The sequence below is a fragment of the Nipponia nippon genome, unplaced genomic scaffold, assembly GCF_047370975.1.
Source record: "Nipponia nippon isolate SJK-2023a ecotype South Korea unplaced genomic scaffold, ASM4737097v1 scaffold_10, whole genome shotgun sequence".
Classification (NCBI taxonomy): domain Eukaryota; kingdom Metazoa; phylum Chordata; class Aves; order Pelecaniformes; family Threskiornithidae; genus Nipponia; species Nipponia nippon.
Genome location: NW_028262291.1, coordinates 18,822,547 through 18,849,602, shown reverse-complemented (window position 1 = coordinate 18,849,602; position 27,056 = coordinate 18,822,547). Strand labels below are relative to the sequence as shown.

General features: G+C 40.7%; 1 protein-coding gene across 1 annotated transcript in view; it reads left to right on the top strand.

The window, feature by feature from the left end:
- The window catches only part of BRSK2 (BR serine/threonine kinase 2), a 326,660-nt gene that overhangs the window by 247,277 nt on the left and 52,327 nt on the right, over positions 1-27,056 (top strand). Inside the window, exons 8-13 of the mRNA XM_087745783.1 lie at positions 6,773-6,806; positions 7,712-7,780; positions 10,710-10,856; positions 18,362-18,393; positions 23,881-24,045; positions 24,779-24,876. Coding sequence (XP_087601909.1) covers positions 6,773-6,806; positions 7,712-7,780; positions 10,710-10,856; positions 18,362-18,393; positions 23,881-24,045; positions 24,779-24,876 — 545 coding nt within the window. The remainder of the gene's footprint in view (positions 1-6,772; positions 6,807-7,711; positions 7,781-10,709; positions 10,857-18,361; positions 18,394-23,880; positions 24,046-24,778; positions 24,877-27,056) is intronic.

The window sequence follows — 27,056 nt, the reverse complement described above, 5'->3', positions numbered from 1 at the left end:
TGAACTAAGAGGGCTTATGGGTAAAATGAAGGGTTGAAAGAGGATACTGTTGAGTTACAATTCTTGGGAGCTTGTAAAGATCCTTCCTAATTCCCTATTGCTCCTTACAGAAACCTGGCAAAGTAAATTTTTGCCATCTCTTCACTTCTCTCCATTTCATTCATCGTAGCTTTGAAACACTGAGTCCTACTGGATGGAGATTGCTGCAAGCTGTCAGGTGACCAAAAACCCACAGCTGCCTGCCTCCAAATCTCTCTGTCCCAACCAAGAGCTAGGACAGACCTGACATGTAAACATAGCTCGCACCAGCAGCAGACCAGATCTCTGCAGAGGCAGTCGGTGTGGAGACTGACACCACTGCTGACAGCCCCACAATTAACTGACTGGATGCAATAGTTCCCCCATATTGGTGTCTCCATAGGGAACCCCTGGCCTGATCCAGAAAGCTGTGTGTATGTGGGAAGAGCGATGCTGATTATGATTTTATTGAGAGTGAGAAGAAAGCCTTGCACCTGTTGGTGGCATAATGGAGGAAAACGGCAATTTCCAACCCCAGCACAGTCAATTCCTCTGTTCTCAGCTCTCCCTAGCAATCCCTAGCAATACTTCGCAGACCCACAGATTGCCTGGATCTATCAAAAAAAAAAAAAAAAAAAAAGGCACATATTCCACTAAGACTGATTACTGGCTTTTTTTGAGCTCAGGGTATTTATAACAACCAATGCACTGTGTGTTTGTTAGAATCGCTAGTGGAGGTCATCTAGCTCCTGATTCCCTTACATCTGTATGTGGTGTATCGGCACACCTGTGATGAGCAGGTAATTCAGAAGAGCGATATTCAGGTGCCACACACCTCAGTGTCCAGTCACCATTTCTGATTTTAATGACAAGACATGATGCTGCACATATTCTTTCCCCTTTATAATAAATGTGTACACGTTGTCTAAAACATATGCAAGTGTCCTACATCCAGGTATTGTTAGAGTTGCAAATCTAGGCTCTTAAAATTGGAAATGCCAGAACTAATACTTTTTACCCCATCTCATCAAGAGCTTCCATTCCCAGCTCCCCCTTCCCATCTCCTTCCCTGATTTGCCCTCTAGTCTTGCGGACTTCTCCCAGTCATTTCTGCTCCATATTTGGCCCCAAATCCCAGATCCTTTTCTCTTTTCCACTAGGTTCCAGCTCTAGTTTCCTCTACCTGGTTGTCCCAGCCAGTTGCTGTCAGTCCTAGATCTATTTCCTGTTGGTTTTGCACTCACTTTGTTTTAAAGTTCGGTGATGTACCTTGTATTAACCCCAGCCACAGCAGCATGTAGTATCAGTTTCAGGTAGAAAAATTGTTTTGTGAAGTGTTGCCAGTGCAGGTAGAATTTTGATCCTGCTGCTCTAGAGAGTTTCTGCTAGTAAATGCAAACTGCACTTTTCTAGTGGCAGTGCAAGTAAATATTTCTGGAGAATGCAAACAAATATTCAAGTTTTCCCTTTGCAGCTGAGGATACTAGAAATTTTCCTTTTTTATGGGAAAAAAGCATTTAATTTAGATCAGACTTAGATAATGGAAATGTTTCGTCCCATATACAACATGCATGCATGTACAAACATGAAACCAGTCTGAGGCAGACGAAAAGCGTGGAAAATTGTTGTTAAGTTGTTAAATTGATGGTAAGTCATAAGCAACTTAAAATGAGGGTTATAAAGGGAAATACCAGACAACCTTATTAATAACCATTAATACCAGCCTTGCCTGTAATACATCCCAAGGTGTGTTAAAAGAGCTTTAAGTCTGCAAAATCAAACACTGAGAATTTAAGATGTGCTATTCTTCAAATTGCCAGTATAACATTAACTTAGCCCATGCACATTAGGATATGGCCATTAGTTATGAGCTTGTACAGGTTTTTTCCAACAAATCTTTGCCTCATTTGGTGTTTGGATGGTGTGTTTTTTTGAATAAACAGCTATTTAATGTTTGATTTTTCCTCATCATTCATTTTATGGATCCATTCATAATGTCTCCTCACTGCATTCAAGCGTTGCTATGAATGCTAGGTAGGATTTTCATCATAGTATCTTAGGTTTACAAATACTAATTATACTGTTTTCGTATCATGTTTGCTACATTGATCTGGGTATCTCCATTTATATGAGGATGCATGAATGCTACTGGAACCGTTTCTTCAGTCCCTCCCTGTCTTACTTTTCTGTGTGATCTGTGGCTGTCACTTTCTCCACTCAGGATGCTCTAACGTATGTCCTTCTCCTGAAGAATTTTCTTTGTCTATTTTGCTACTCCTCTGGCATTCCCCTTCATCTCAGCCCTTTGCTACCCAGCATGGGGGGAAAGCACAGGCAGCCTTTTGTGCTAGTGGGTAGCTTCTGTCTCTGAAAGCCAGCTTGGTGACAGTGATTAACGGGGGGGGGGGGGGGGGGGGGGGGAAGAAGGGACTGCAGCATCTGAGCAACAGCAAAAACAGGTAGATGTGGGAGGACTTCAGTGCACCTGTACAACCACCTGTATCAAGGTAACTTCATGCATAAAAATAACAGAGGGAAGGAGACTTCTTCCTCCCTCTCTGCAGAAACTCTGTCTCCAGCTGTGAGGCCTAAAGGATGGCACTCAAAGAAGCTTTTCTTCTTCCCCAAATACTACCATCTTAAGGCATGGAACCAAAGGACCCAGGCATGGACACTCATCTTTGATGGGACCTGGGAACCCATCAGACAGTGTAACAAATGATTTGTCACACTGTGGAGTAGGATCACACAGCCTTCCCTGTGCTCCTTGGTCAACCAACTGCTTCTCTGGAAAAGCAGTTACTGTATATTGCCAGATAAACCACACATGGGCAGTCAGTTTGTGTGTGCACAGTGCAGGTCTCTCTTACCTACATAATGAGACCTGTAGGTCACATGCACATCACACCTGCACTGAAGATATGGCCCTGGTTGTCTCAGATCTACTGTAGCTGTGCTGTATCTTGATGTGCACAAATCAAGAACTACTTTTCTAGTTTCTCAGATGAAATTCAGGATAGATACATCAAGGATATATACATTTCTTTCTGAATGCCTGACTTACCTGTCGAGGGCTGTCCTGGATTTCGTCATTGCACTCTGGCTTATTTCCTCTGGTTGAAATCCCACATAAATGCTTTGCTAAGGTCCCCCAAGATCCTTAAGATTACTGTGTCCTAGAGTCATAGCTGTGAATGACCATTCAGAGAGCCCTTCCTGCCCCAGGCAGACTAGCCTGGGAAAATCCACATCATCCTTGAAATAAACACGGTGAACATCGGTGCTTTTTTTGCAGCAGTACCCGCAGGCAGCAACTGCTTCTTGATCGTGCTGAGCGATATACTTATTTGTTATCAAGGGCAGATTGTGGCTTTTGCTGCACAGAGATATAGCTGAACGATGAGGAGATGGCCTAGGGGAAGAGGCAGGCAATGTTGCTCTTGACACACGTATATCAAATAATTAGTGATAAGAGCCAAAGAAATATTCATGACTCTGTAGAAAGATAAATAGATTTTTGATTAAATTTGAGTTTTCTCTTTAAAGCAGTTGAAGTTGCTGGGTGATTGGCAGCATGGAAATGAGTTTTCTATGGATTCTGGCCTGCCTGAGGATCCCTTTTAGAGCTGTTAGCCAAGACAATGCTGCATATATCTAGCTAGTGTGTGCTGGCAAGAATTCAGAATGGCTATAACAGAAACATGTGCTCTCTGGGCAGTTGCAGGGCAGCTGTTGAATGATCGAATCAATCTGACTTGTTCAAAGGATTTATTATACATTTTCTCCACCCATTCTCCTAGATTTTAGCAGAATTGCAGTGGTGCCTTCTAAGACACCTAGCAGATTGTACTGCACTCCAGCTGACCTCAGGAAGGTAAATGCTTTAAGTGCATTTGCTAGTGGGACACATAAATAGGTACGTACCCATCTTGGGTTCTTCACAACACTTACATTCTTCTTTTCAAGGATGTTAGCAGAGGAAGCTGTCAAAGTGATTGCATTGCTCAGCATCCAGAATTAGGAGTTCTGAAATCTTTGTTGGAGGCATCGTATACAAATAAAAACTCAGAAGCACTCTGCAAATTGAGATCCTGACTCTTCCAGTGCACCCCAGGTGGCATGGCCACCCAAACAGTATTGTGCTGAAGGATGATGCTGAACTGTACAGGATACTGTGCAGGACTTGAGAGGTCTGGCTTAAGTTTCTAGCTCAGGCACAGACACCACCTGTAGTAGCCATTCAATGTACTGTGTGTCTTCGTGACTCACCTTCTGTAGGAAAGGCAACGGTAGCATCGTACCTGACAGAAGCTAAAATGCATGCAAGACTGAGAAACTCAGACACGGTAAGTGACAGGAGCTCAACAGTTACCTAGATTGTGTCTTCGCTCCTTTGTTACCCCCTGGTATGTTTTCCAATAAACCTGATGTGACTCAGTTATATAGAACATGTTAGAACTAGTCTTTCTATTCTGAGGTGACTAAACTGAGTGAATGTTCATGATCTGATGTAGTTCCTATACTCTTTTTGCTACCAAGCTTTTTTCCAAATTATAGTTGCATTACTACCTTCCCTACAGCTCCCATACTGCCCTCTTTCACTCTTCTGTCTAAGCGATCTAGTACTGCTGACAGTTGGCTGTGTTTGTCCAGTCCTGGGTTGCAGTCCCAATTCTGGTGCTGCTCCTTAATTCTGATTTGTGTGTACCTTAAGGATGGCCTGTACACTATATGCCGTTTTTTTGATATGAAGAAAAGACAACACCAGTAGTCAGGCATTCTCACAAGAATAATTTAACTTGTCTTCTAAAAGCTTGTAAAATCATGCATTATTCTAGTGACATGACCGTTTAGTGGTTAAGGCTTTGGGGTATTAAAAAGAACAGGTGTAGAGTAGCTGTTGGATTGCTATAAAGCAAATTCACAGGGAACAATATAGGTTGGAGGGTTGGGAACATGTGCATAACGTTAAGCAATTCAGTGCCTCACTCTGGCCTCACTTACTCTCCAGCAGTGGCCAGCAGTATGCTGCAAGTCCCCCATATCAGCCCCCACTTAGTCAAGAAGCAACAATTTTATTAACATTACTGACTGCTTAGCTTTATTTCATTATTGTTGCCATCACGCTCTTTGTTACTGTAGAGGCTTTTGCCCTAAAAGGTTAAAGCCTCGTACAAATCCCAGTGAATTCAGTCATACAAACTTGTGTGAGGTATGAAAGCTGTCATAGCATTGCTCTTGTTTTAGTCAGAAGAATAGACTCATGGTGAGGTTCTGGTTACCTTTTTCAAACTGTGGGCAGCTGCAGCTTTTAAAAATGTTAAGTAGCCTTGTCCATGTCCACATTGCTGCCAGTGACAGAGCTGCCAAGAGAGCCCAGGTACTTGTCCTACCCACTAGGCACAAGTCCATTCTTTTTGGTCTCCCAAGGGCCACCTCTGGCCAGCTTTCTGAAGGAAGGCTCTGGTTTTCATTATTTGTTTTGACTTTCAAATCAAAGTTTGTAAAATCCAGTCTAAATTAAGACACTTGGGATCACTACTGAACAGATAGTCCTCGTTAGAACACCTGTGATAACCTCTTAAATGGGGGGGTGGGAGGGATATTAAATATTGTACTAAACTTCTGAATTCCACCTTTCCTAAAATCTGTGAGGGATCAACTGCATTTCTCTCTCCTCACTTAAGCTTTGCTTTCAAGGTAGCTGCAGTCCCAAGTTATCATGGTCTGTCAAAAGCTGTGATACCAAATCAGGGCGTTCCATGCCCACGGGATGATATTTGGCCATAAGATAAGTGTAGTGGGTATGGAAATTCAATGAATGGGCTGTCTCACTGGGTATTAATGTAGCATCCTAGCACAAAGCCAACCTCACTGTGCTTCTGTTTTGCTCATTACTTTGTGAGACAGGTATTGCCCAGCCATGATTGCATTTGTCACAAGAAACAAATGCACAAATGAAGACAGGCTCAGGGACTGCTGGGAGGTGTCAGTATAAACAATAGCATGATTTGCACACAGGTCTCAGACAGTTTGCATCCCTTTTACTTGTCAAGTTACTTTAATGAAGGCTATAAAATAAATAGCTGTGGCTATAATCTTTAGGAATTAAAATGATTACCTGGCAAGTTGAAGTAATTAACTATTCTCAGCCAGGAATCAAACCAGAGATATATGGGTAGAAGAATGTGAAAAGAATATATTAACTCACTAGGTAATAGTACTACTGTCCATCCTTTTTAGTTTTTTAAAAGAAAAAAAAATTGCGTATTGAAATTATGTATCAGCAGCTTTTATGACCACTGGAGTAATTGAGAGCAACCTTAGCAGAAGAAATGCAAGACATGGTTTAGGAATGCATGTGTTTGGTCTGAAAATATTGTTCTGTCTTTTTTGTTATAAAAGGCTTTACAGCATGGGCCTGCCTTCTAATCAGATACAAGGCCAAGTTAAAGGGTGGGATTAGAGGGCTGGAATTCTATATAGAAACAGAATATGCCTGGTCTTCTCTTCCTTCCTCACTTTTAAGAAATTCATAGTAGGGCCATAGAATTTTGAGTTATGCTAGTTCTTGACCATTTTCTGAGTTTCTTATAAATGTGCTCTCATTGAGGGAAGGAAAAAAGTGCTGGTTTTGCACGCTTGCATTCTGTATAAGTGAGCCGATCATTATTCTGCTAAACAAAATGGAAATGCATGTAATCCATAAATACCAGGCTGTTACATGCTCATTTGACTGTATTTTGTGTTTCAGATCACCACATTATGCTTGCCCTGAAGTCATCCGGGTAAGTTGGTTAACACTAGAGTGTATAAATATATTTTTTTAAGTGTCTCTCGTTGCAAGTATGCAGATAGACCCTCTGTACAGGAAATCTGTCCAAGGCAGACAGCATTGGAAATGACACAAGGAACGTAACTACGGTTTTGTGTGTTTGGCTCAGCCCTGAATCAAGCCATGTCGACCATGTGAGGGCAATGATCGTGTGTTATTCTCACAGTACCCTTCATGCCACGTGATCAGACAGAAATACAGCAGCCTTGTTTAACTTGATCCTTCCACCCAGGGGATGCAGTCCCCTACGCTTTCCTGTCTCTGATGTAGCTGTCATTTCAGTGGAAGAACTGGGGTTGGCTGTCAGTGATGTTGGTTTCCGTGAAACGATACAAACTATCCTTTCCCTCTAGTCTTCCTTTGTCTTCTGAAAATAAGTATCTAAGATTTCAGTGACCAAGATTCCCCTCTTTTAAAGCGTATCTTTAATATGTAAAGCCAAGCAGGAAGCATACAGAAGAGAATGTCCAGATAATACTATGAGTTCACAAATAATGTGACCGATGACAAGCTCCCTGAAGAACCAGGGAAGAGAAAAACACCTTCTTGACATCCTTAATGGACCTCTGACACTGTTTAAGTGCCAGGTCTAATCTTTTGTGAGTTGTTGACCATTCCTGCTCTGCTCCCCACTTCTGAGCCCGTTCTCGCAGAGCCCAGATAAGACTGTAAACTGATGTTCATAAAAATTCCATTAATGGGCTGTGTCATGGCCTCCTAGTTGGGAAGGCCACCTTGGGAAGCAGGTGGCTGAACTGAAATGTGGGGTTTCCCATTCTCCCCAATCTTGTTCTTCAAGGATAATTAATTCATTTACTAGTGAGCAGTCTTTTGAACCTGTGTGTCATTGCTGCGCAGGGAGAAAAATACGATGGAAGGAAAGCAGACGTCTGGAGCTGCGGAGTCATTTTATTTGCGTTGCTAGTGGTGAGTCATCTTCCTTGCACCATCCTTTAAAAAGAAAAGAAAAATATGAAAATGCTGCTGTATTTAATGGTGATTCTATTGACATCATGTACAGATGGGTTTTTTTAGTTCCCCTATTTTTGTATCTCTCAGTTGCATCCTTTCCTCTTATTTCTACATCAGTCCCAAAGGAAAAGCATGAGGAATATTTCACTGCTTCTTTGAAATGCTGCTGCCCTGCACAGGAGAGCGTAGACAAGCATCAAAAACTTGTCTCCATAAATACTCTTTGCTGTGTTGTGATACTGCAACACATTTTTTGACTGGAAAGGATGTGCAGGGTTACAACTCCAGAACACAGAGGGTGTCAAATAAGTTGTCCTTCACAGGATCAAAATATGGCTGGGTTTGGGAAGTGTTTGTTTTTTCTGCAGTATGTATATATGTGTTTCAGTAGGTATATGCATGCATTAACTGCAGTGTTTTATCAAGAGAAGATTTGAGTGCAACAATTATTTTGTTTCATGCAAGTATTGAGCTACATTTTAATTTGGTGCACTTGGGAATATAAAACTGAGCCAGTAGTACAAAGTTTAAATTAGTTTCCATCTGGCTCAGTAATACTTTCTTTAGTATTCAAAATGTGGTACCTTGTAACTTACTCTTCTTTTGATCAAAGTTTCAGTTCTCTGTGGAATTTATTCTGATTTGCAGTGGTAATGTAATACTCCTAAACATACAACAATTGGATGTCCAGCTGAAGGCAGATAGGCTTGGCATTTCTTATCAATTTCCATACCATAATGTAGGAAAATATAATTTATATTCATATAAGCATATACCATGTGCAGATTGAATACTGTATATGAGAATAGATTTTATGTGCGTGTTAAGTTTTTTGTATCTATAATAGTTCAGATGATCACCTACAATTACAAAAATAACAAGCCTGAAGTCAAATTTTGATTTCCTTGTACATTTATTAGTAAACCTAATTACTTCACTTAAATGTTTTATTTTGACAAAAGCACTTGTACAATATACAGAGTTAGATTCTGCACATTATTTTTGTTTAAAATACTTGAAAATTTTAAAGGATTTTTGTTTCAAAAAATATGTTGATAATTTTTTAAAGTCCCGAATCAAAATACCTTGAAGTAATCTCAGTATGATACTGTAATTCACCTTAACCAATCTTACCCTTTTTTTCTTTCTAGTTACTACAAATCACTGGCATTTTTGAAGTTTTAGATTTTTTATCTTGATGTTGCAAGAGAACGATTATAACTAGCTCACTAGATAGCACCTGTTCATCTATTGCTCCTGAGCAGCTATTTTCGTGGCTGATAAAATAGAACTGTATAATGAGCTCTTAATATAACTTGTTACATTTGTAAGAATAGAAGAGAGAATGTGTCAAGAAGGTTAGGATTTGTAGGAGTGGGCTTTTCATTTTCAGGGGGCTTCTCTATCAAGATTTGGTGTCTGTCTTCATCTGTTCCTACATATATACATGAGTCTGCAAAACGATTGAAATAAGTCTATTATTGACAGAGAGTGGAGAGTCCTCCAGTTAATTATGTCAGGACAAACCCTACAAAAAGTCTCAAGCTATAATAGCAGGTGGTAGTAATAAAAGAGCTGTAGTTGTTACCTTCAGGAAATGCCACAAAGCAGCCTTGCTGACTTCATCGTGGCTTAAATTGCGTTAGCCAAAGTACTGAACTATCAGAATTGATTTTCCTTTAAGTCTGGAACGGTTAGGAAAAAAGTAGGTAACTCAGGAGATTGGTTACAGAAGACAGGGAGGCTCTCTCTTCAAGGCTGCTTGAATGAACCAACAACAGTAAATAGTGCCCAGTAGCAGTTGCCATCAGGTGGGCTTTCTGAGGCTTCTGTAAATGGAGCTGTTGGTCTCCGTAAACCATAGACACAGGATTGCTTATACAGATGCACTACTCGCTGTAGTAAGAGCAGTGCCAGAATTGACAACTTAAAGCTTCATTATCACAGCAGCTGACAGCTTGCAGCTTCCCACAACCCGTCCTGGAAATCAAGGAAGCTCGGCACCTACTAGAGTTAGGCAGTGAAAGAAGGAAGTGAGAATATCTAGGAAGGTGCAGACTTGCTATAAAAGGGTATCAGCCTCAGTCAGTGGAGTTATCCTAAAGATTTCAACTTCTTTTTTTGCTTTTTGTCCTTGCAGCAAGGATAGGTCTTTTGCTGCTTTTTGTGGCGTGCTGATGATCTATTCAAAATGTAATTTCAGCTAAAAAAAACCTCAAGCCATTCATGTAAGTGAGCTACAGTAGGGAAGCAATAGGAACTGATGACCTGACCACAGCATGGCAACTGGATGGAGTATATTAAGCAGGTAGAATGTCTGCCGCTTCCAAAGGCTAATGTTGGTTAGGGTTTCTTTCAGCTGTGTCGTTTCGCTGCTCCATCAGAAAGAAGATGTTCTTTACTGAAAGTCTCTCAAATGCTGTTCACCTCCTTTTCAATGTCTGCAATAAATGTGTCTCAGGAAGATTAAAAATAAGGAGACGATAAACATTGCTGCTGTGAAAGTATGCCCAGGAGGAATACCAGCAGATCAAAAGCTTGAGCTGAATTTAAGTGAATCCATGCATCTTTGGTGAATTTGCCTGGAAAGGCAATTTCATATTTTGTATTATATTTTAGACTGGTAGTCATTTTCTAATTAAAGGTCTAATAAAAAACCTGTGTCCTCAGTTTTGTTTCCTATGTTGGAGAAAATACAGCGGCATGAAGAAATTATTTATTTTCAATGGATAAAAAGGTTTTTTCACTCATTATAATCCTTCATTATGAGCTGACTTCTTCTTTTCCGTTCTCTCACCATGTTTATCCTGGCTTTTCTCCTTTTGCCCTCTCCAATTCCCTTTCGCTCATCTCTCCCATCCACCACTCTGTCACATCCCTGCAGGGTGCACTGCCTTTCGATGACGACAACTTGCGGCAACTGTTGGAGAAGGTGAAACGTGGAGTGTTCCACATGCCACATTTTATCCCCCCGGACTGTCAGAACCTTTTGCGGGGGATGATTGAAGTGGATGCCTCGAAACGTCTCACGGTAAGAAGGCATTTGCTGCGAGTCATGTGAGCAAGGCTTCATTTGTCACCTTGTTGCGGTTACGGTTGAATAACTAAGGTAACTTGTTGATTTACTGCCACTCCTGTGTGTTTCCTCCTGAGCAAAGAATGAGTGGAGGTGGTGGAGTCTTTGGGAAGAAGTTTCTCTTTTGGATCACGAGGGCAGATTACCTTTGCGTCTCTTCTCTAGCCTCATAATTCTCCTTCATACTGGGCATTTAGAAGAAATACTTCATAATGTCATCACGGTGCTACTGACCCATTAGCACATTTTGGAGTCCACCTGAGCTGTCTGGCTCTCCTGGCTGGTACAGCAGTTTGTTGGAGACGTGGTATAACTGTTTGGAGGTCAAAACTGTTAGGACTGTTATTTGAAGCTTTGCTATTAAACAGAATATGCTTTTCTTACGTTTCTGACAAAAGCGATGGCTTCTCACTTCATGCCATGCAACCTGCATTGTATTCTATCCTGCATACGCTCCGCATTATCCTCCAGCAGCCTTCAGAGCAAGTGTCTTCTAGTCTGCTCTTTCATCTTGTGCCCTGTGATCCTGAGCACAATTAGACCCACAGTGTTGAGCTCCTGGCATTCAGCACTGAGTCTTTGCATCTAGGATACATCCCATCACTACAACAGAGACCCTGCGAGGGTGAGCACTGTGTAGTGATTGTATCCTTCATTAACACTGTGTTAATGTTTTGGGGAATTAAAAAAAAATTAGTGATTAAAATAATTTTGGAAAGCAAGATTGCCTGCTTGTCAGTCTTCTGCATTTATGGGTACATTGCCCTTGTAAATCCTATTGTCAGGCTCTGGTGATGATTTTATACAGATTTACTAAGCTCACAGATTCTGAGTGGGAGTATGTATAAAGAAATGTAAATTTAAAACTCCTCCTGGTTCTTCAGTCTGCTAAAATATTTATAAATAAACTCTCAGATCAGTGCTTGGCCTCTCTGCTGAGATTACTAACAACAGCATCAGTCTGCGCCAGCTGTGATGGTGCTTTTGGGATGCAGACACCTGTCTGCTAATAAGTGAACTGAAACTCCCTTCTCAACTCTCTTTACAGTATTACCTGACAGCTGCAGCTGGATTTTTCTTTCATTCGTTACAAAACCAGGTCATGCTCTATTTGGTGACGTAGGTGAAAAGTTCTTCATGCTATTACTAGTACCTCTATTTCTGCAAACCCAGTAGCCATCACATTTGCATTATGTAAGTAGCACTGATTGGAAAAAAAAATAACAAAAATATTAAGCACTTTAAAAGGCCTTTTTTAAACAGATTTTTAAAGAAAGAAAGAATATTTTTCCAAGTAATTTCATGGAAAGAACACTGCAGACGTTAGGGTTCTACCCTGACACACGAGACAGCTATTCTCCATGACCAAGAAAGTCACCAAGTCCCTCTCTAGCTTTGTTTCTTTTCAATAATGTAAACATAACAGTTCTTCTGTTGGTTTTTTTTCTCCTCTCAAAGATCTTAGTGCTGATGATTTGAGTATGCCAGGGAGCAGATCATCAGACATTAGATCTTCAAATTGTTCTGAGTTTTGCCATAAAGCATAATCCCTAAATGTTTTGAATTGTGCAATACAGCAGAGAATGTACTCACATAAGAGAGAAAATGGTTAAGGTAAATCAAGGTCCCAGAGTGAAACACCCCCCCTCCTTTTCTTGATCAAAATGAAGCTCTTATTTCCTCAGGGAGGAAAAAAAAACCAGATCGGATAGTTATTGACAGGCACTAACCAGTGAATTGTGAACAAGAATTTGAAATAAAATGTATTCAAGAGCTGAGAGCTGGGAGGAAAAAAGGATAGCTCTTTGTTATTAGCTGCAATTTTATTTTCATTATTTTAGGGTCTCTCGGTTTGCTGTCCCTGCTGCTGTCACACTTCCCTTTCTATGCTGTTAGCGTGCTGGTTGCTTGGATTGCCAGGCAAAAGGGAGCTCTTTGTTTACCGCACAGGAGCTGGGAATATATAGTTCATTTTTAGGAGAGATCTGAATTCTATTTTAGCTGTGTCCTGTGAAAAAGGGTATAAATATGGGTTTATTTGGAAGCCTCTATTCCTAGAAAATATCTCACTTGAATCAATTTGATATTTATACAAAGATCTGAGTGAAGTTGTGGCTTGGGTACAATAAGTACAGGTGTAGCTGTTACCAGTACTGATCATTTGCTCAATATCTCACTGGTGAATTCAGCAGAAAAATACAGTGAAATGTAGGGTCACTAGAATTTTTTTCTTTCATTTTTCCCTTCCCCTCTCTGCTTTGTTCCTTTTTTTGATTTGTATCTCTTTTCCTTTTCATCCAACTGCATTTCCCTCCCTGCAGTAATTGCCATTTCACAGCACACCCACACCTTCCCCAGTCCATCTGTTAAAATGATCAACAAAAACGGAACTAGCATTCACGTTTAACTGTCATCATTCGGCTTCAATGTTAGAGCTTGAGAGGATTAATGGAGAGGAGGGTACTGAGAATTATTGTTGCTGGCCCTTTCCTGCTTTAAGAAATAGGCATTACCTTTCTTTGTATACGAGTCATTTATGGAAAGAAGACTTTATTATATCTTAGTGGAATATTGTTCATGTTCACCATATATTATGTAGCCTCGAGTATGGTTAGTGGGACGTCCTTGACCCCTCTCCTTTACAGGGCCTGTTTTACTAAACATGCTTTAAAATAGAAGAATCAGTGTTTTTCTTTCAGTAGACTGCAAAAGTTGATCCTAGCTGCTGGTCATGATATTTCTGACTACCCATGTTCAGGAAAGATGAAATCAAACAAAGAATGAGTACTAAGGTGGTCAGCATTTGAGAGAGCCTGTCTGAATAGCACAGCCTGAAAGAGCTCCGCTTAGTCTACACAGATGATGTCTAAGAAAGGTTGTACTGGTTATCTGCGTATTCATTAGAGGTAATTACCAGGGAGAGAAGGATTATTTAAACAAGAGGAAGATACTGGCACAAAAACAAATGTATGTCAAATGGCCTTACATGAAAGCAGGCTAGACATTAGAAGAAGCATTTTAGCCATATTAGTGGGGTTCTGGGACAGCTTTCTAGTAAGAGTAGTATCAGGAGGGAAAAGTGAACTAGTTTTAAGTTTGAGAAGGTTTATGGAAGAGAATGAGTGCTTTCGGTACCTGCAGTACTGCAGGATGAGGTTTCTTTTAGTTATGTGCTCTTTGGAAAGGGGATGGTTTTTTTCCTTGGAGTTTTCGAATGATTCAGCATCTCTGCAGCAGAGAATTACAGCTCCTGTAGTGGAATCCATTTGCATTCTTAGCTGATATTTTCTTTTACAGAAACACAAAGGCAAAGGGGGGAGAGTAAGGAGCTTTTGAGCCACTTTCCTTTGAAAGTCAGATGAGCATTATCGAAACTTTGTCTGTAGAGCAAGGTGGATCACAGCAGATATGGCAGAATGAGCTATTCTGATAAAGCTGTTACTGTTCCAGTGTTGACATTTTATTCCAGAGTAGAATGACTTGTCTTCCATGTTAAGTGTCCCAATAGTCTGAAATACCTGTCCCTGAATATTATCCAACTTAAATTACACACATTTTCAGAATGTCCTCTCTGCTCTCTGTTTGATTTTGGTTTTTCTTGGGTCTAATGTATGCTAATGATGGACCACAGCATCCAAAACATGTTAAAAAAATGAACAAGGGAAAACACACCCTGATTCCTTCTTCATTTTTCTAGAAGGTCTTATGGTAAGGTGCCTATCACATCATTTAAATTATCTCACTTCACCACCTGTAGAATGGAGGTAATTGTCCAGCTGATATATTTATGCTGTAAGCTTTTGGCTGCCAAGGACCTATTCATGCACCATGCACGTAGCACAGTAATACCTTGCCCTTGTCAAGGCCCCTGGAGGCTGCTATAATATGGCTGCTACTACTGACACAGATCACGGTTTTACCAGTGCTATTTGCACTGCCAGCTTGAGTCCTTTGGTCAGGAAAAGCCTCTATCTTGACATTATGCAGTAGGTTTAAATCTCAGACTAGAGGATCTTCTGAATGAAAAAGATGCATCTGAGGTGTGGGTCGATTTAGTGCACAGATGGGTTTGACACTGTTCCCTTTCTGGACAGGGAAGTTTGAAATTTGACATGAGTTCAAGCCCAGAAGCCCTCATCCATATCCACAGACTTTGAGAAAGTTTTTCTTCAGGTCAGAACTTTTTAGCTTGGCAACCACTCTGCTGAGATCAGTGCCGAGGATGTAGACAGCGCTGTCTTGTTTTCCATCTGCCTGTCTGTCTCCATCTGTTGTTCCCTGCCTTAGAATTCAGACGTAAGCTCCTTGGGGGAGGAGACCTCTTTCTGATGGGCTTGTACAGCTCTGTATCGCAATGGGTCTCTCGTCTGTGAGTGGGGCTCCTAGATGCTACTTTGGTATACAAGTTTAATGTACATTGGAAGTACTTTTACGTAAAACCATGATAAAGGAATTCCCCCTCTCCTTCCATTACAGCATTTTGCTTGCAGAAGTCTTTCCTCTGACTGTGCATGTGCAATGGATCTGAGCATCTTTTGTTGTTCAGAGATGGCATCATGAGACAATTGCCTGCAGTGGCTAGGAGGTATTAGGAAGCAGCATTTTTACAACTTCCATAAAATGGCATTAAATTTGGCAAACTCATGTGCAAACAGCAAGAAGAACCCTCTGGGAAGGGCTGTTAAATGCCTTCGTCACTTAGATGCATTTAAAGATTGTGTTTAAAGGAAGACAGGAGGAGTGAGATTAGCTCCCACTGTGTATCTCCCTGCCCTGCATTGCATAGTAAAAAGCATACAGACTTCTCCTTGTCAAAACCAATCGCCCTCCCATAACCCTCCTGTCACTTTAATGCAGATGGAAAGCAACAAAGCATTAATTAATTACCTTTAAAAAAGCAGTGAAGATGTTGGCAGCAGCAAGCACACTTGTAATAACATTTCAATGCAATTACATTTGAATCAGAATAGAAATTGGTTCTGTAGAATACTTTTCATATCTGGGATATCCCAGCGTACTTCACAGCAATGGTTTTGATGTGGATTGAATGGCAGATGCATAGATAAACAGCAGCCACGAGAGCTCTCATACACCTTCACATGTATATCAAGGTGCTACAGGGCTTCTCTTTCAGAAAAATGCTATGGGTTCCTTAGCTTGAAGGAGATTGATAAGTAGGGATGGGCAGAAGGGATTTCTCTTTGACATCTTCTCTGAAGGAGCCCAGAGGTTCTGTGACTAAGACGTGAACTGGTGACCCTTCTTTCTTCCCCCTCTTGGACTCAGAAAATGAAGTGCCGTTGTCTGCTTTGCCATGGCATTTCTGCATATCACAGGCACAAAAGAACAATGTGACCCATGGAGACAGAAAATGCAGCAGGAGAAGCAAGCATGAAAGAGGCTTGGACATTGCTTAGCTGTATCATCTGCATCTTGTCTGAAATCATTAATGTCTCTAACCCTCCATGTGGTGTATATCAAATAATGAGTAGATACACATCTCATAGGGTGGTTTTACCAAGCAAAGCAGGTACAGTACACTCCTTAGCAGATCCTCACAGTACTATGGACCTGGTAAATAACCTGGTAAATATTTAGTAAATAACAAAAATCCTGTCCCATGGAAACTGTATAAAATAGACTCTTCTTATGTTCTATGTTTGTACCTCAGCTTGCAAAGAACCAGGAGGAAGAGGGCTGTGTCTCCAGGCTGTTAGGACAACACCCATAATGTGTATCTTACGTCCTTGAATGAAGCTGGTCAGGGGAGATGGCAGCGTGTGGGGAATACTCCACCTTTCTCTTCATAGTGCAGGGATGAAAGGACTACCTAATGGAAGGGGAATTGTGATGAAGGGGAATTATTGTGGCAGAGCTGAGGCCACAGCTGGAAGCTGTGCAAGTCTGCCCAGGCCCGTGGATGTGTGTGCTGGGGGGCATTGCTGCTCCCAGCACCTGGGCTGGTTAGAAGACAGCTACATATGCAAGTACCAACTGCACCTCTGATTGCAGTGCTGATACAGTCTTGGTTTTAAAGGAGGCTGTTTGTCTCTCATACTGATCCCTCCAGCCTCCTGTCATGCTTTCCTAAGCTGCATTCCCTTGTTTCTTTGTTTTCAGGAAAAGCCCTGTCTCACTTAAAAAATGATCTCATATACAGCCGACCTCAGATCTTCCTGGTTTCCCAGGCACGGAGCTGTTGTTCCATAGCACAGAGGTCTCTGATTTCTTGCTCTCTGTGGCAAACACCTACTTTCTTTCTCTGAAATTTTGTTGTTTGACTGCTCCTCTCCCCCTGCCACCACCCCCCACCCCACCCCCACCCCCAATTCACATTATTCTGGAATTGAAGTGGAAAGTAATAAGAGCAGGACAGCTGTCTCCGTTCTTCCTGACCAGTTTAATGGGTCTGTGATTTCATCTTATAGCTGTTAGCACTTGAGTTTCCTTCCAGCTTTCCCCTGCCTCTCACCTGCATGTTGCACAAACACAAGTCTGTGTGCAGTGAGTGTGCAAATTGTTCTGCACGTACAAAGGTGCTTCATTAGAGGAATATGAGAAATATTGTCCGCATAATGAATAATCCCTGAGCATCTATGAAAAGTTCTTTTCTACTGTGATGGTGCTCCAAAAAAAACAGATTAGGAAGGTTCTGCTGTAAGTATGTCATATGAACAGTTTGTTCTCTCTACTGTTAAGAGTTTCTCTTGGAAAAAGGGTGTTGCTTTCGCCCATGCTTGTGGAAAACATGGTCATCGTGTAAGATTTGCTGGGATCTACCTTCCATAGGTGGACAAGGCCACTGTTCAGCTTTGATCAGTCCTTCATTACATAGTAAAATGCTCATGTGTGAAACAAGAAAGAGGGAAGTAAAATAAATTTGCAGTCTGGTGTTCAGGTGTTGGAACAATAAATGGTATTATTTTGACATAGAATCTACTTGGTCTTTAGATTTTAATGATAAATGTGAAGCCAATCAAGAATGGGTCCTGGCAGAAGGTCATTCACACATGCACAATTTATTTTGTTTATTCACATTATCTGTTTGACTCTATTTCCTTCTCTCTCTCTTTTTTTTCCCAAAACAAAACTAGAAATGAACTTTAGGTGTAAAGAATCAGCTATTATGCACACACGGAAAGGAGCATTTTGCTAGCTTCAGTTAGGGCTTAGGAAGGGAAAAACTTAAATTGCCAAAACACTGGCCTGTGAAGCCTTGTAGTTATGTGTTTTCCTGGGATTTGCTCCTGACTGATTCCTTATGTCCAGAATTATAGTCTCATTTCCACTGGGATGGGTGAGGATGAGCATGCTCTTTATGCAGCATAAAGTTCCTGTTGTTTGCACAGATGCAGCTCTGGAATGTTGGACTTACTTGAATAGGCCTTGAATAAGGATGTCTTGTGGAGTTACCTTTTCTGTTTTACAGCACTAATTCCTTGTTTTCTTTTCCTTTACAGCTAGAACATATTCAGAAACACATATGGTATATGTAAGTAACAGATTTTTAATTCACTTTTGCATGCATTTGTATTGGTTCTGTTATGGGACATGATATTCTAGTGATGTCTGAAGAGAGAAACTGGAGTTTGAAAGCAGCTTTCACACAGGTGGAGAAAGGGACAGAGGACAGAAAGGCATCTAATTTTTTTTTTTTTTTACCCTTTGCTACTCATATGATTTCATCTATATTTATATCAAGCCAGGAACTTTTTATACAGTGGCTAACAATTGTTTGAAATAAGATGTTCAATCCAGCAGCTTGCTGTGTTAAAAAGATACCTGCCAGTGATCAGCAGAAAAAAAACAACTAACAGCCATATTTAGTTTGCTATCCAAGTGCTACAGACAATCTCTTGTAATACCTTCTTGGCAAGAAAGCTTTCATTTGTTCCTTCTTGGCATCTTGGCTTTTCTCTGAAGTAGAAACAAAAATGATGATATTGATAAGTAAGCACCTGTGAACAAGAGCTTTTCTGTCTCATAATCCCTACTCCTTCTTCGCAGCAAGCTAAGAAGCTGCTTCTGACCTTGTAACCTGTTGATGTGAGAGTAGTTCTGTGACTTGATTAAAAGCAGCAGTCTTCACAGTGAAACAGGAGGTCTGTGAGAAAAATACCCGCCTGTCTAGTGGTTTGGGGATAAGGAAGACTGATGACTTTTAAAAGTGACCTTGCACTTTGTGTAGCCTTAATAGTATTTCAAGAAACCTAAGTAAATAACTTTTTTATTTTTTTAATACTGATGATAACCTAATCAAACTAAGGAGAATACTTCACATATTAAACAAGGAAATGATGGTTTGATACATGCTTCTGGGGGTCAGTATACCTACAGGTTCCCCAGGTGGGTGATAAGGAAAGTTCTGCCATCATAATCCTATCATTGCTCTTGGGAAATACTTGAGGATGATATGAACTGATATTTAAGCCTGTCACCAGGAGAAAAAAAAAACTTTGTTTTGATTTGTTTTGTTTTCTCTAATTCTATCTTATGGGCAATGTTCACTTTTAGATTTATCTGACTTCTATAGGACCTGAGGGCATTCAGTTTGTTCAATAACGTGTTTTTTTCTTAGTTCACCTGAAATGGTGGCAGGATTCTGCCCATGGCTTTTTCATGCTCTCTACAGTTACCAGTTGACGTGGCACCTTTTTAAACCAAAGAAAGACTGGAATGTTGTTTGCTGCAAGTATTTTTTTTTTAAACTCTCATGGATAAATGTAGGAGAAATGGAGAGAGGAAATCTCTAACTGTAATCTCTAAAATACCCCTCCTATAATGTCTTACTAGCAATTCCAGAAGTAAATGCTGTTTACATCAGACTGGATAGCTGATCCCCTTTGTTTCTTCATGGAGTGAAATCAGCTGACTTTCTCTGTGCTTTGATCAGAACTGGAATAGGAAACAAAATGTCATTGATCACTTTATTATTCTAACCCTCCTCAAGAATTTTGCCTGGAAGTTTTTACCTGTTGGAGGACTGTTGTCCCAGGCTTAAATGCACAATTAGGCAGCTGTTATTTCATGACTTTATTATAGATTTAGAATTTGAAGATTTTCTTCTTTGCAGACAGAGACATTTGAACATTTTCATGTACTTCTTGATGAAGGTCAGACTCTCTGATGATTGATTGACACAGAAAACAGGTTTTTACCCCAACGGAAATGGCATCTGAGGCTGTTTTCAGAAGTAGAGACTGAGTTTTGCTAAAGCAAGTCTCCCCTAGACTCCCAGGGTAGTCAATGCAGAGAGAGAAAGCCTCTTCCAGAAGTCTGTTCAGATTGCCTAAAATGAAGTTTCTGCTCAAAATAGCTTTTTTAATGAGTCACTCTCTCTCATTTTTTCTGTACTGGCCATGGATTGACCTAAGGAGGTTAACCTCCTTTGGCTAAATTTAGTCTGTGAATAACCCTGCCAGCTCCAAAACTCAACTGCTTTCATCTGGTAATGTTTCACAGCCTCTTTGCATTCATTTTGCCTGGAAATATTGAAGCTGACAGAGAAGGAGGGATTATAAGTGTTTTACTCTATGGCTGTTTTGCTCACATCTTTCATTTTTTCTTTATATCATGTAACGCTACTATTCTATGTAAAATCTTCATTCTTTGTCATATATAGGTTACTGACCTGAAAGTTGTACTCAGAACATATAAGTGATTTCACTTCATTCTTCAAATAAATATTAAGGCTACTGTAAAACTGGGGAAAAGATTTAATTGCAGACTAGGCAGACAGAGAAATAGGTCTTGAAAGTTGAAATCATGATTCATGAGCCTAAAAAAGGAAAAAAGAAACCAAAGAGAAACCTTTCATCACCAACCTCCAGTTCTTCTTGCTCTCCCACCCAAATTAATTTAGTGAGGGTTTTTAAGCCTTTTTAATTGAAATCATTTATTTTTACCTCAAGCACAGGTTATCATAAATCAGCAAATAGACAGTGGTTATTTTCACATTTTTTTAATACAGCAAGAGGGCAAATAAAATTAGCTATTATGGTAAATACATACTTCTGTAACACTGAGTTATTGCCCTAATTGTGAAGGTACCAAATTTACTAAAATGAGAAAAAGAGTAACTGTATTGGTTCTGCTTTGCTTTGCACTGATGCAAATATGCATCTCGGTGAGATTCATGAGGGGATTTCATGGAGAGACTGAAAAAATCCGTCCTGGTCTAGAATCACAGCCATTGTATGCCCTGATCCTCACAAAAGAAGTTGGGTTTTAAAGCAGCAATTACATTCATGCGAGCCTTTAAAAAATATACGTGATTTGCAATATTCATCGTGTGACATTGTTTGATGTCTATGTGGGCTGAAATGCAACAAATTTGTCACTCTCCGCTAGACTGAGAATGGAACAGGCAATACAGTCATGCCAACCACAGCCCAGACCCGGTGATTTTCATTACCTGAAGCACTGAATTGCGTTGCCAAATGATGAGGCGCCTCTTTGCAGATTTTGCTTGTACCTGATGAGGAGGTGTGAAAATTCCAGACTGTGAGGCTGACCAGGTGCAGGGCATAAGGAAAAGCCACTTTTCAGTGCACTGAAGATGGTAAACTGTGCTCTCTAGAAATGGCTCTAACGCTGATTGATATAAAAGAAGCTTGCAAGTGATATTCTGCTATAGACTAGGGCAACTAGTAGGAAACCCAGTTTTTCTGGAAATTTTCATAAACAATAATTCTTTTTAATCTCTTTAAATTACCTTAAGGACATCTGCTTGTAACATAATGAATGATTAATTAAGTCAATACTTTTTAAAAGTGAACTCCAGATCATTAAAAACCAGAAACACTCAGCTGCTGTTCAAAGGTCCATCCTGCAAGGGTTTATCTTAATGACAAGGTCATCACTGGCTTTAATAGTGCAAGGTTATGATGTAATCGTTGCTTATTACTTGCCAAGAGCTAGATCCTGATCCTAAGAGGTAGGAGTAGTTACCTCTTAAAGACAGGGCACTCAAGGAATAAGGTATTTCTTTAGTTGAACAAGGATTTTTGAATCTAGCCCTTAGATTCAGGACCATGGTGTCATTGCAGAAGAAATAGACATTTCTGCGAGACTCCAAGGAGGCGTCGGAAGCTGTGTTTTAGTGGTTTGACACACAAGAACGAATCCCAAGGAGCAGATTCTGTCTCTGTCCTGTATATTCTGCTTCCAGTCCCCTAAACTGAATAAAACTGAGCAGGGTGTGTGTGAGCGCTCAGTGTAAGAGAAGTGGGATGTGACCCATGTTGTCGTGACTCATGTAACACACACCAGAGTCTGACTCCATGACATATATCCAGGAAGAGCTGATCACATTTTCACTGCTTCAAGAGAAGATAAAATGAAAATTTCCAAGGGGTCTTTCTGCAAGTGATGTCCCACAAACATGGTTAACAGAGCAGATACCTCACAACTGCATTACAGGTTGCTTAAAAATAAATTGCAAGTAGCACCCAGCAATCTCCTGTGATTAAGGTGTAGCATGTAACTGTCCTATCCCAGCATCAGAGCCCTGGCTGCAATGACTTAGTATTGCCTTCTTACATTGGAGGAGATAATCTGCATTGGCTCTCTTTTGGTACAGTGGCTGAGACCTTAAGCTCATGTGTATGATCCTACCAGAGCTGCTTTCTAACCTACCCAAGAAAAATTAGATGCATTTGAATTGTAGATCCTTTTTCTGTGTAGATACTTGGATAGCTCAAATCTGAGCCCAGCGCGTTTTAAGCCGTGTGAGTAGGTTCACAAATTGTGTTCACCTTATTTCTGCCAGCATCAAAAGGAAGAATCTCTTGCCCAAACACAGCCCCATAAACAGCAAATGCTGACATCTGATGCAGTTTAAATATTCCCGATTCCTGTTGCCCACCCTGGGAGCCTGGAACCAACAGTCACACATTTATATCACATAAAGGAAACGGAGGACCTCACCCACCGAGTAGGAAAACCTCAACATTGCACAAAGCGTCCACTGAGAAATAGCAAAGATTCAGGGTAGACAGTTTCTCCAACCAAAGTATCACCACCGCCAAACCCAGCTCTTTGGGTGGACAGAGTTTACATAAATTGCTCACTGCCTACCTAAATAAAATCAAATGATATTCAGGGTGCCTGCAATATATATCATTCAGTCGGTTATAGATACCCTGACACCTTGACCTGTTTCTTACAGTCAGGGCCTTCAACTGCAATGAATAATCAATACTTCCTGAGTCTAGTGAATGGGATGAGATAATTATGCAGGAAGCCTGTGTTAACTACTTTTAAAAGAGTAATATGCTCTACTGCTAATGGTGTATTCCTAGGTCTGCCACTGACCTCGGGCATCACACTTGGGTCACAATTTTCAAATTTGCATGTCTGAAGAGATTGTCGTATTTGGGCATGCAAACAAACAGCCTGGTTTCCCCAAAAAACCTTTAAAGTATGTCAAGTGGGGACCTGAACACTGTGGTCTCTTAATCACATTGGAAGCTTTAAAGAAAGAAACTGCTGCAATGCAGTTTGTAATCAGAATTGGTGAAAAACAGTGACGGTTTGTTTGCAGCTCCTTCTTTGAAAGAGAATCATTCGGCTTGCACTTTTCAGCCTGATAGCCTGAGGTCTGACCTGCTGATGAGACAGCATCTCGAAAACTGCGTAGTATTTTATAAATGTTTAGCATTAGGATGCTGAACAGCTGCTTAAATTACGAGGGCACTGGTAAGTGAATCTCCTACTGCCTTTCTGACCGAATGCAGACATTTCTCATTAAAGACCCAAATCCACAAGGTGCTGGTCACTCTTAGCCTTCACGGCAGTTTCTTCTGAAAAGAATATCTGTCTGGTTGCAAGCTCTGGTCTCTCAGTGGGAATTTAACAAGCTATTTCCATCTGTTGCTGCAGGCTGTGTTTCAGAGTACGGGTTCATTTGTGACTCATGTTTCTTTTCTCTCCTTCTTTCCCTGCCCCCTTTCTCTCTCTCATCTTCTTTCCTCTGCAGAGGGGGTAAGAATGAGCCAGAACCAGAGCAACCAATCCCTCGAAAGGTGCAGATTCGTTCTCTCCCTTCCTTGGAGGATATTGATCCAGACGTGTTAGATAGCATGCACTCATTAGGCTGCTTCCGTGACCGAAACAAACTCTTACAGGACTTGTTGTCAGAAGAGTAAGCACTTGCTCAGTCTTAATATCAGTTGGGTGTCCACGGGCTGGGATGCTTATAAAACTGGGGAGAGGCAGAGATCACTTTAACATGTATCTCGCTGTGAGGGACCAGTAGCAACTTCTGACCCTCTGGCTGCTCATTTGCTAGTGAGGTGTTGGGAGCAAGCACTCAGCCTTTCTTGCACTGTGTGTCAGAAGCTCACAGCATGACCAGCAATGGAGGCATGGTGCTGTCTCTTCCCTTGTTGCCAGGCAAGGTCCCTTCCTGGAAAGATGGGCCATGCAGTCTGAATGGGGACATATCATTTCTCTTAGCTGTGTTGGATATACCTTTGTTGGCAAATTTTTATTTATTTCAAGCTTACGCCTGAGAGCTGGCGTATTTCCCGAGGTGTTAAGAGAGACATGTAGTGGAAAGAGCACTTAAAGGCTCAGGAGACCTGACTTGCTGCCACTCTTGGTTTGGGCTTCCTGTGGACATGATACCTCATCTGTCCTGTGCCTCTATTCTGTGTGTGTAACATGGGAATCATATTTCCTTTTCTCACTAGCTGTTTGTTGGAGACAGCAAGATTCTCAGAAGCTTTGTGGGTTGTGTAGCTAGCTGGCAGGTACATGACCATTTCCAGCTTATTTAGAATAACTATAACTGTTCGTTTGATGAGAAGGGTTTATCTACATGTTGATGTTTTTTTTCTCTTCAAATTTAAAGACTTTTCTTCTTTTTTTTTCAGAGAAAACCAAGAGAAAATGATTTATTTTCTTCTGCTTGACCGGAAGGAGAGGTATCCTAGTCATGAAGATGAGGATCTTCCCCCTAGAAATGAAATAGGTACTACAGATACGATCTCTGTCACCATGAACCCATCTCAACTAGTTCCTCTTCACCTTTTTTTTTTTTTCCAAATATATAACCAAACCCTAGCATCACCGTTATGTTCCCACTGAAACAGTGTACACCACTGGTGAGAATCCTCAGCCTGAGGCAGGCAGGTCTGTTCTGTGGTTAAACTCGAAGGCTTCATTTTTCAGGGCATGTCTGTCTCACAGTGCAGTAACATCCAAGTTGGTCTTGAACCAGATCTTAAAAAATATCATGTGGACCCACAAGCTGGGTCTATGCAAGCAGATGAGGTTTAGAAGCAGTATAGTCTAGCGGCAGAATTTTCTAATTACTAATCTACATGCAGTACTGCAGAAATGCTGCTTCTGGACTTGAGCTAGTAAGACTGTGTAGCATTGCATCCCTACGGAGTTGTATATGTACACATTCTCTTTTCTGTAGGTAAATATATACACTGTTGAAAGTATGAATAATATTACATACCTGTTTATAGTACATATATCAAACGCCCATGTTTTTAGACTATCTTAGAAAGATTTTTAAAGCTTAATATGCAGTAAGATAATATATCTTATAAAGCTCTGGTGATACCACTTTATTCCTGAAGAATTGTTCATTAGTATTTTAGGGTACTGCTGATCGCCAAGGTCTTCACTAATCTAGACAACAGGAAAAATGCTTCCCTGAGGATCTAACTATATAAGTGACTCTTCCTGTGCAGAGTGACAAAAGTTTAACTAATAAAGGATTAGTCACTTCTATCAATGACCTGAAATAGCATTTTTACATAGCAGTGTTGTGATTTCCAGGTATTGTATTTCAGCACTTTGAAGGCTAGAAGCAAAGTGCTCTTTATTTTCACTGGAAAGCCTGGAATCTCCCAAGCCTACAGGGCAGTGGTATGTTGAACTGTAAGTTTGTTAATACTCCATTGAATTATTACCTTATCCAAGTTCCAGGCTCCAGGCCCTATAATTTTGCAGGAAAATCTCTTCTATGGGAGAAGAGATGGAAATTCTTAGTCAACACAGTAATTTTTAAACTCTTACCTGGATGGAGCTACAGAGAGCATGTTAGCAGGGATCCTGATGAAGATAGGTAGATGTGCCAACTGCAGGTCCTGTGGTCAAAAGCCCCTTGCTCAGTGCAGTTTGTCATCTAGCACTTTACTAATCAGCTTTTGACTCAAACAGATTATCCTGCAATGTAAGGACACCGTCATCTTGTTTTAGAAATGCTTTTGTCTTAAGAAGCAAGGTGACTCTAGAATCTTCATATCCAGCATGTAAGTGAATATGTAGCTATGCCCTAAATACATCATATATCTCTCTTCCACATGCCAAAGTATTTTTGTGGTTTGAACTGAAATATTCTGCTCTGCTCTTGTATTTTTTTGTACAAGGAGTGAAAATGTTCCCCAACAGGGAAACACTACTCTGAATCTATCATCATGCCTCATCGGTACATTTTAGACTCTTTGAACATTATTCTTTGAGTGTTTGTAGGTTGTATTTCCTCTTCCACAGGGGGTTTCCACCTCCTCTGTTCCCAGCAGTATCTCTGAGAACATGGGGCAAGGTTTAATTAAGAGCAGTCATGCTTCTGATGAATATCTCATCATTAGCCATTAGCAATGGCCTTGCACAAACAAAGAAGAGCAGAGAAAAAGTAACAGATTTAATAATAGCAGCTTGAAGAAACCACATTCATGAGAGTTGTGCGTTGCCTGAGCTCTTGCCAAAAAAAAAAAAAAAAAGTGCATCTCAGAGTTTTTTGCTTTTTCCTCTTTCTTTGCATGTTAGGTCTCAGAAGGGATGGATGCAGGTAAAAACATGGCCAGCTCAGACTAGCGCTCTCATCTGGTGTCCCTTTTGTATGTTTCAGCTATATAAAGCTTTCTCAAAGGGCCAGGGAAGGGCCAGCTTCACCATCTTTCGAGTCCAGCTCCATTTTCTTTCCCTGAAAACATAGAAATGAGAAACTTCTCGGTAAAATGAATGAATGTCAACTAATGTCTCCTTGAGGAAAAGTCTTTTGTGGGGTGGAGTTCCTTAATAAACCAGAGAACAAGGGATTGGGCCAGAATAGCCATATAGGATATAGATGACTCATCCAAACTCAGAAGTTGAACCTTTTATTTCCCACCTTCCAGATCAATGCCTTTATAA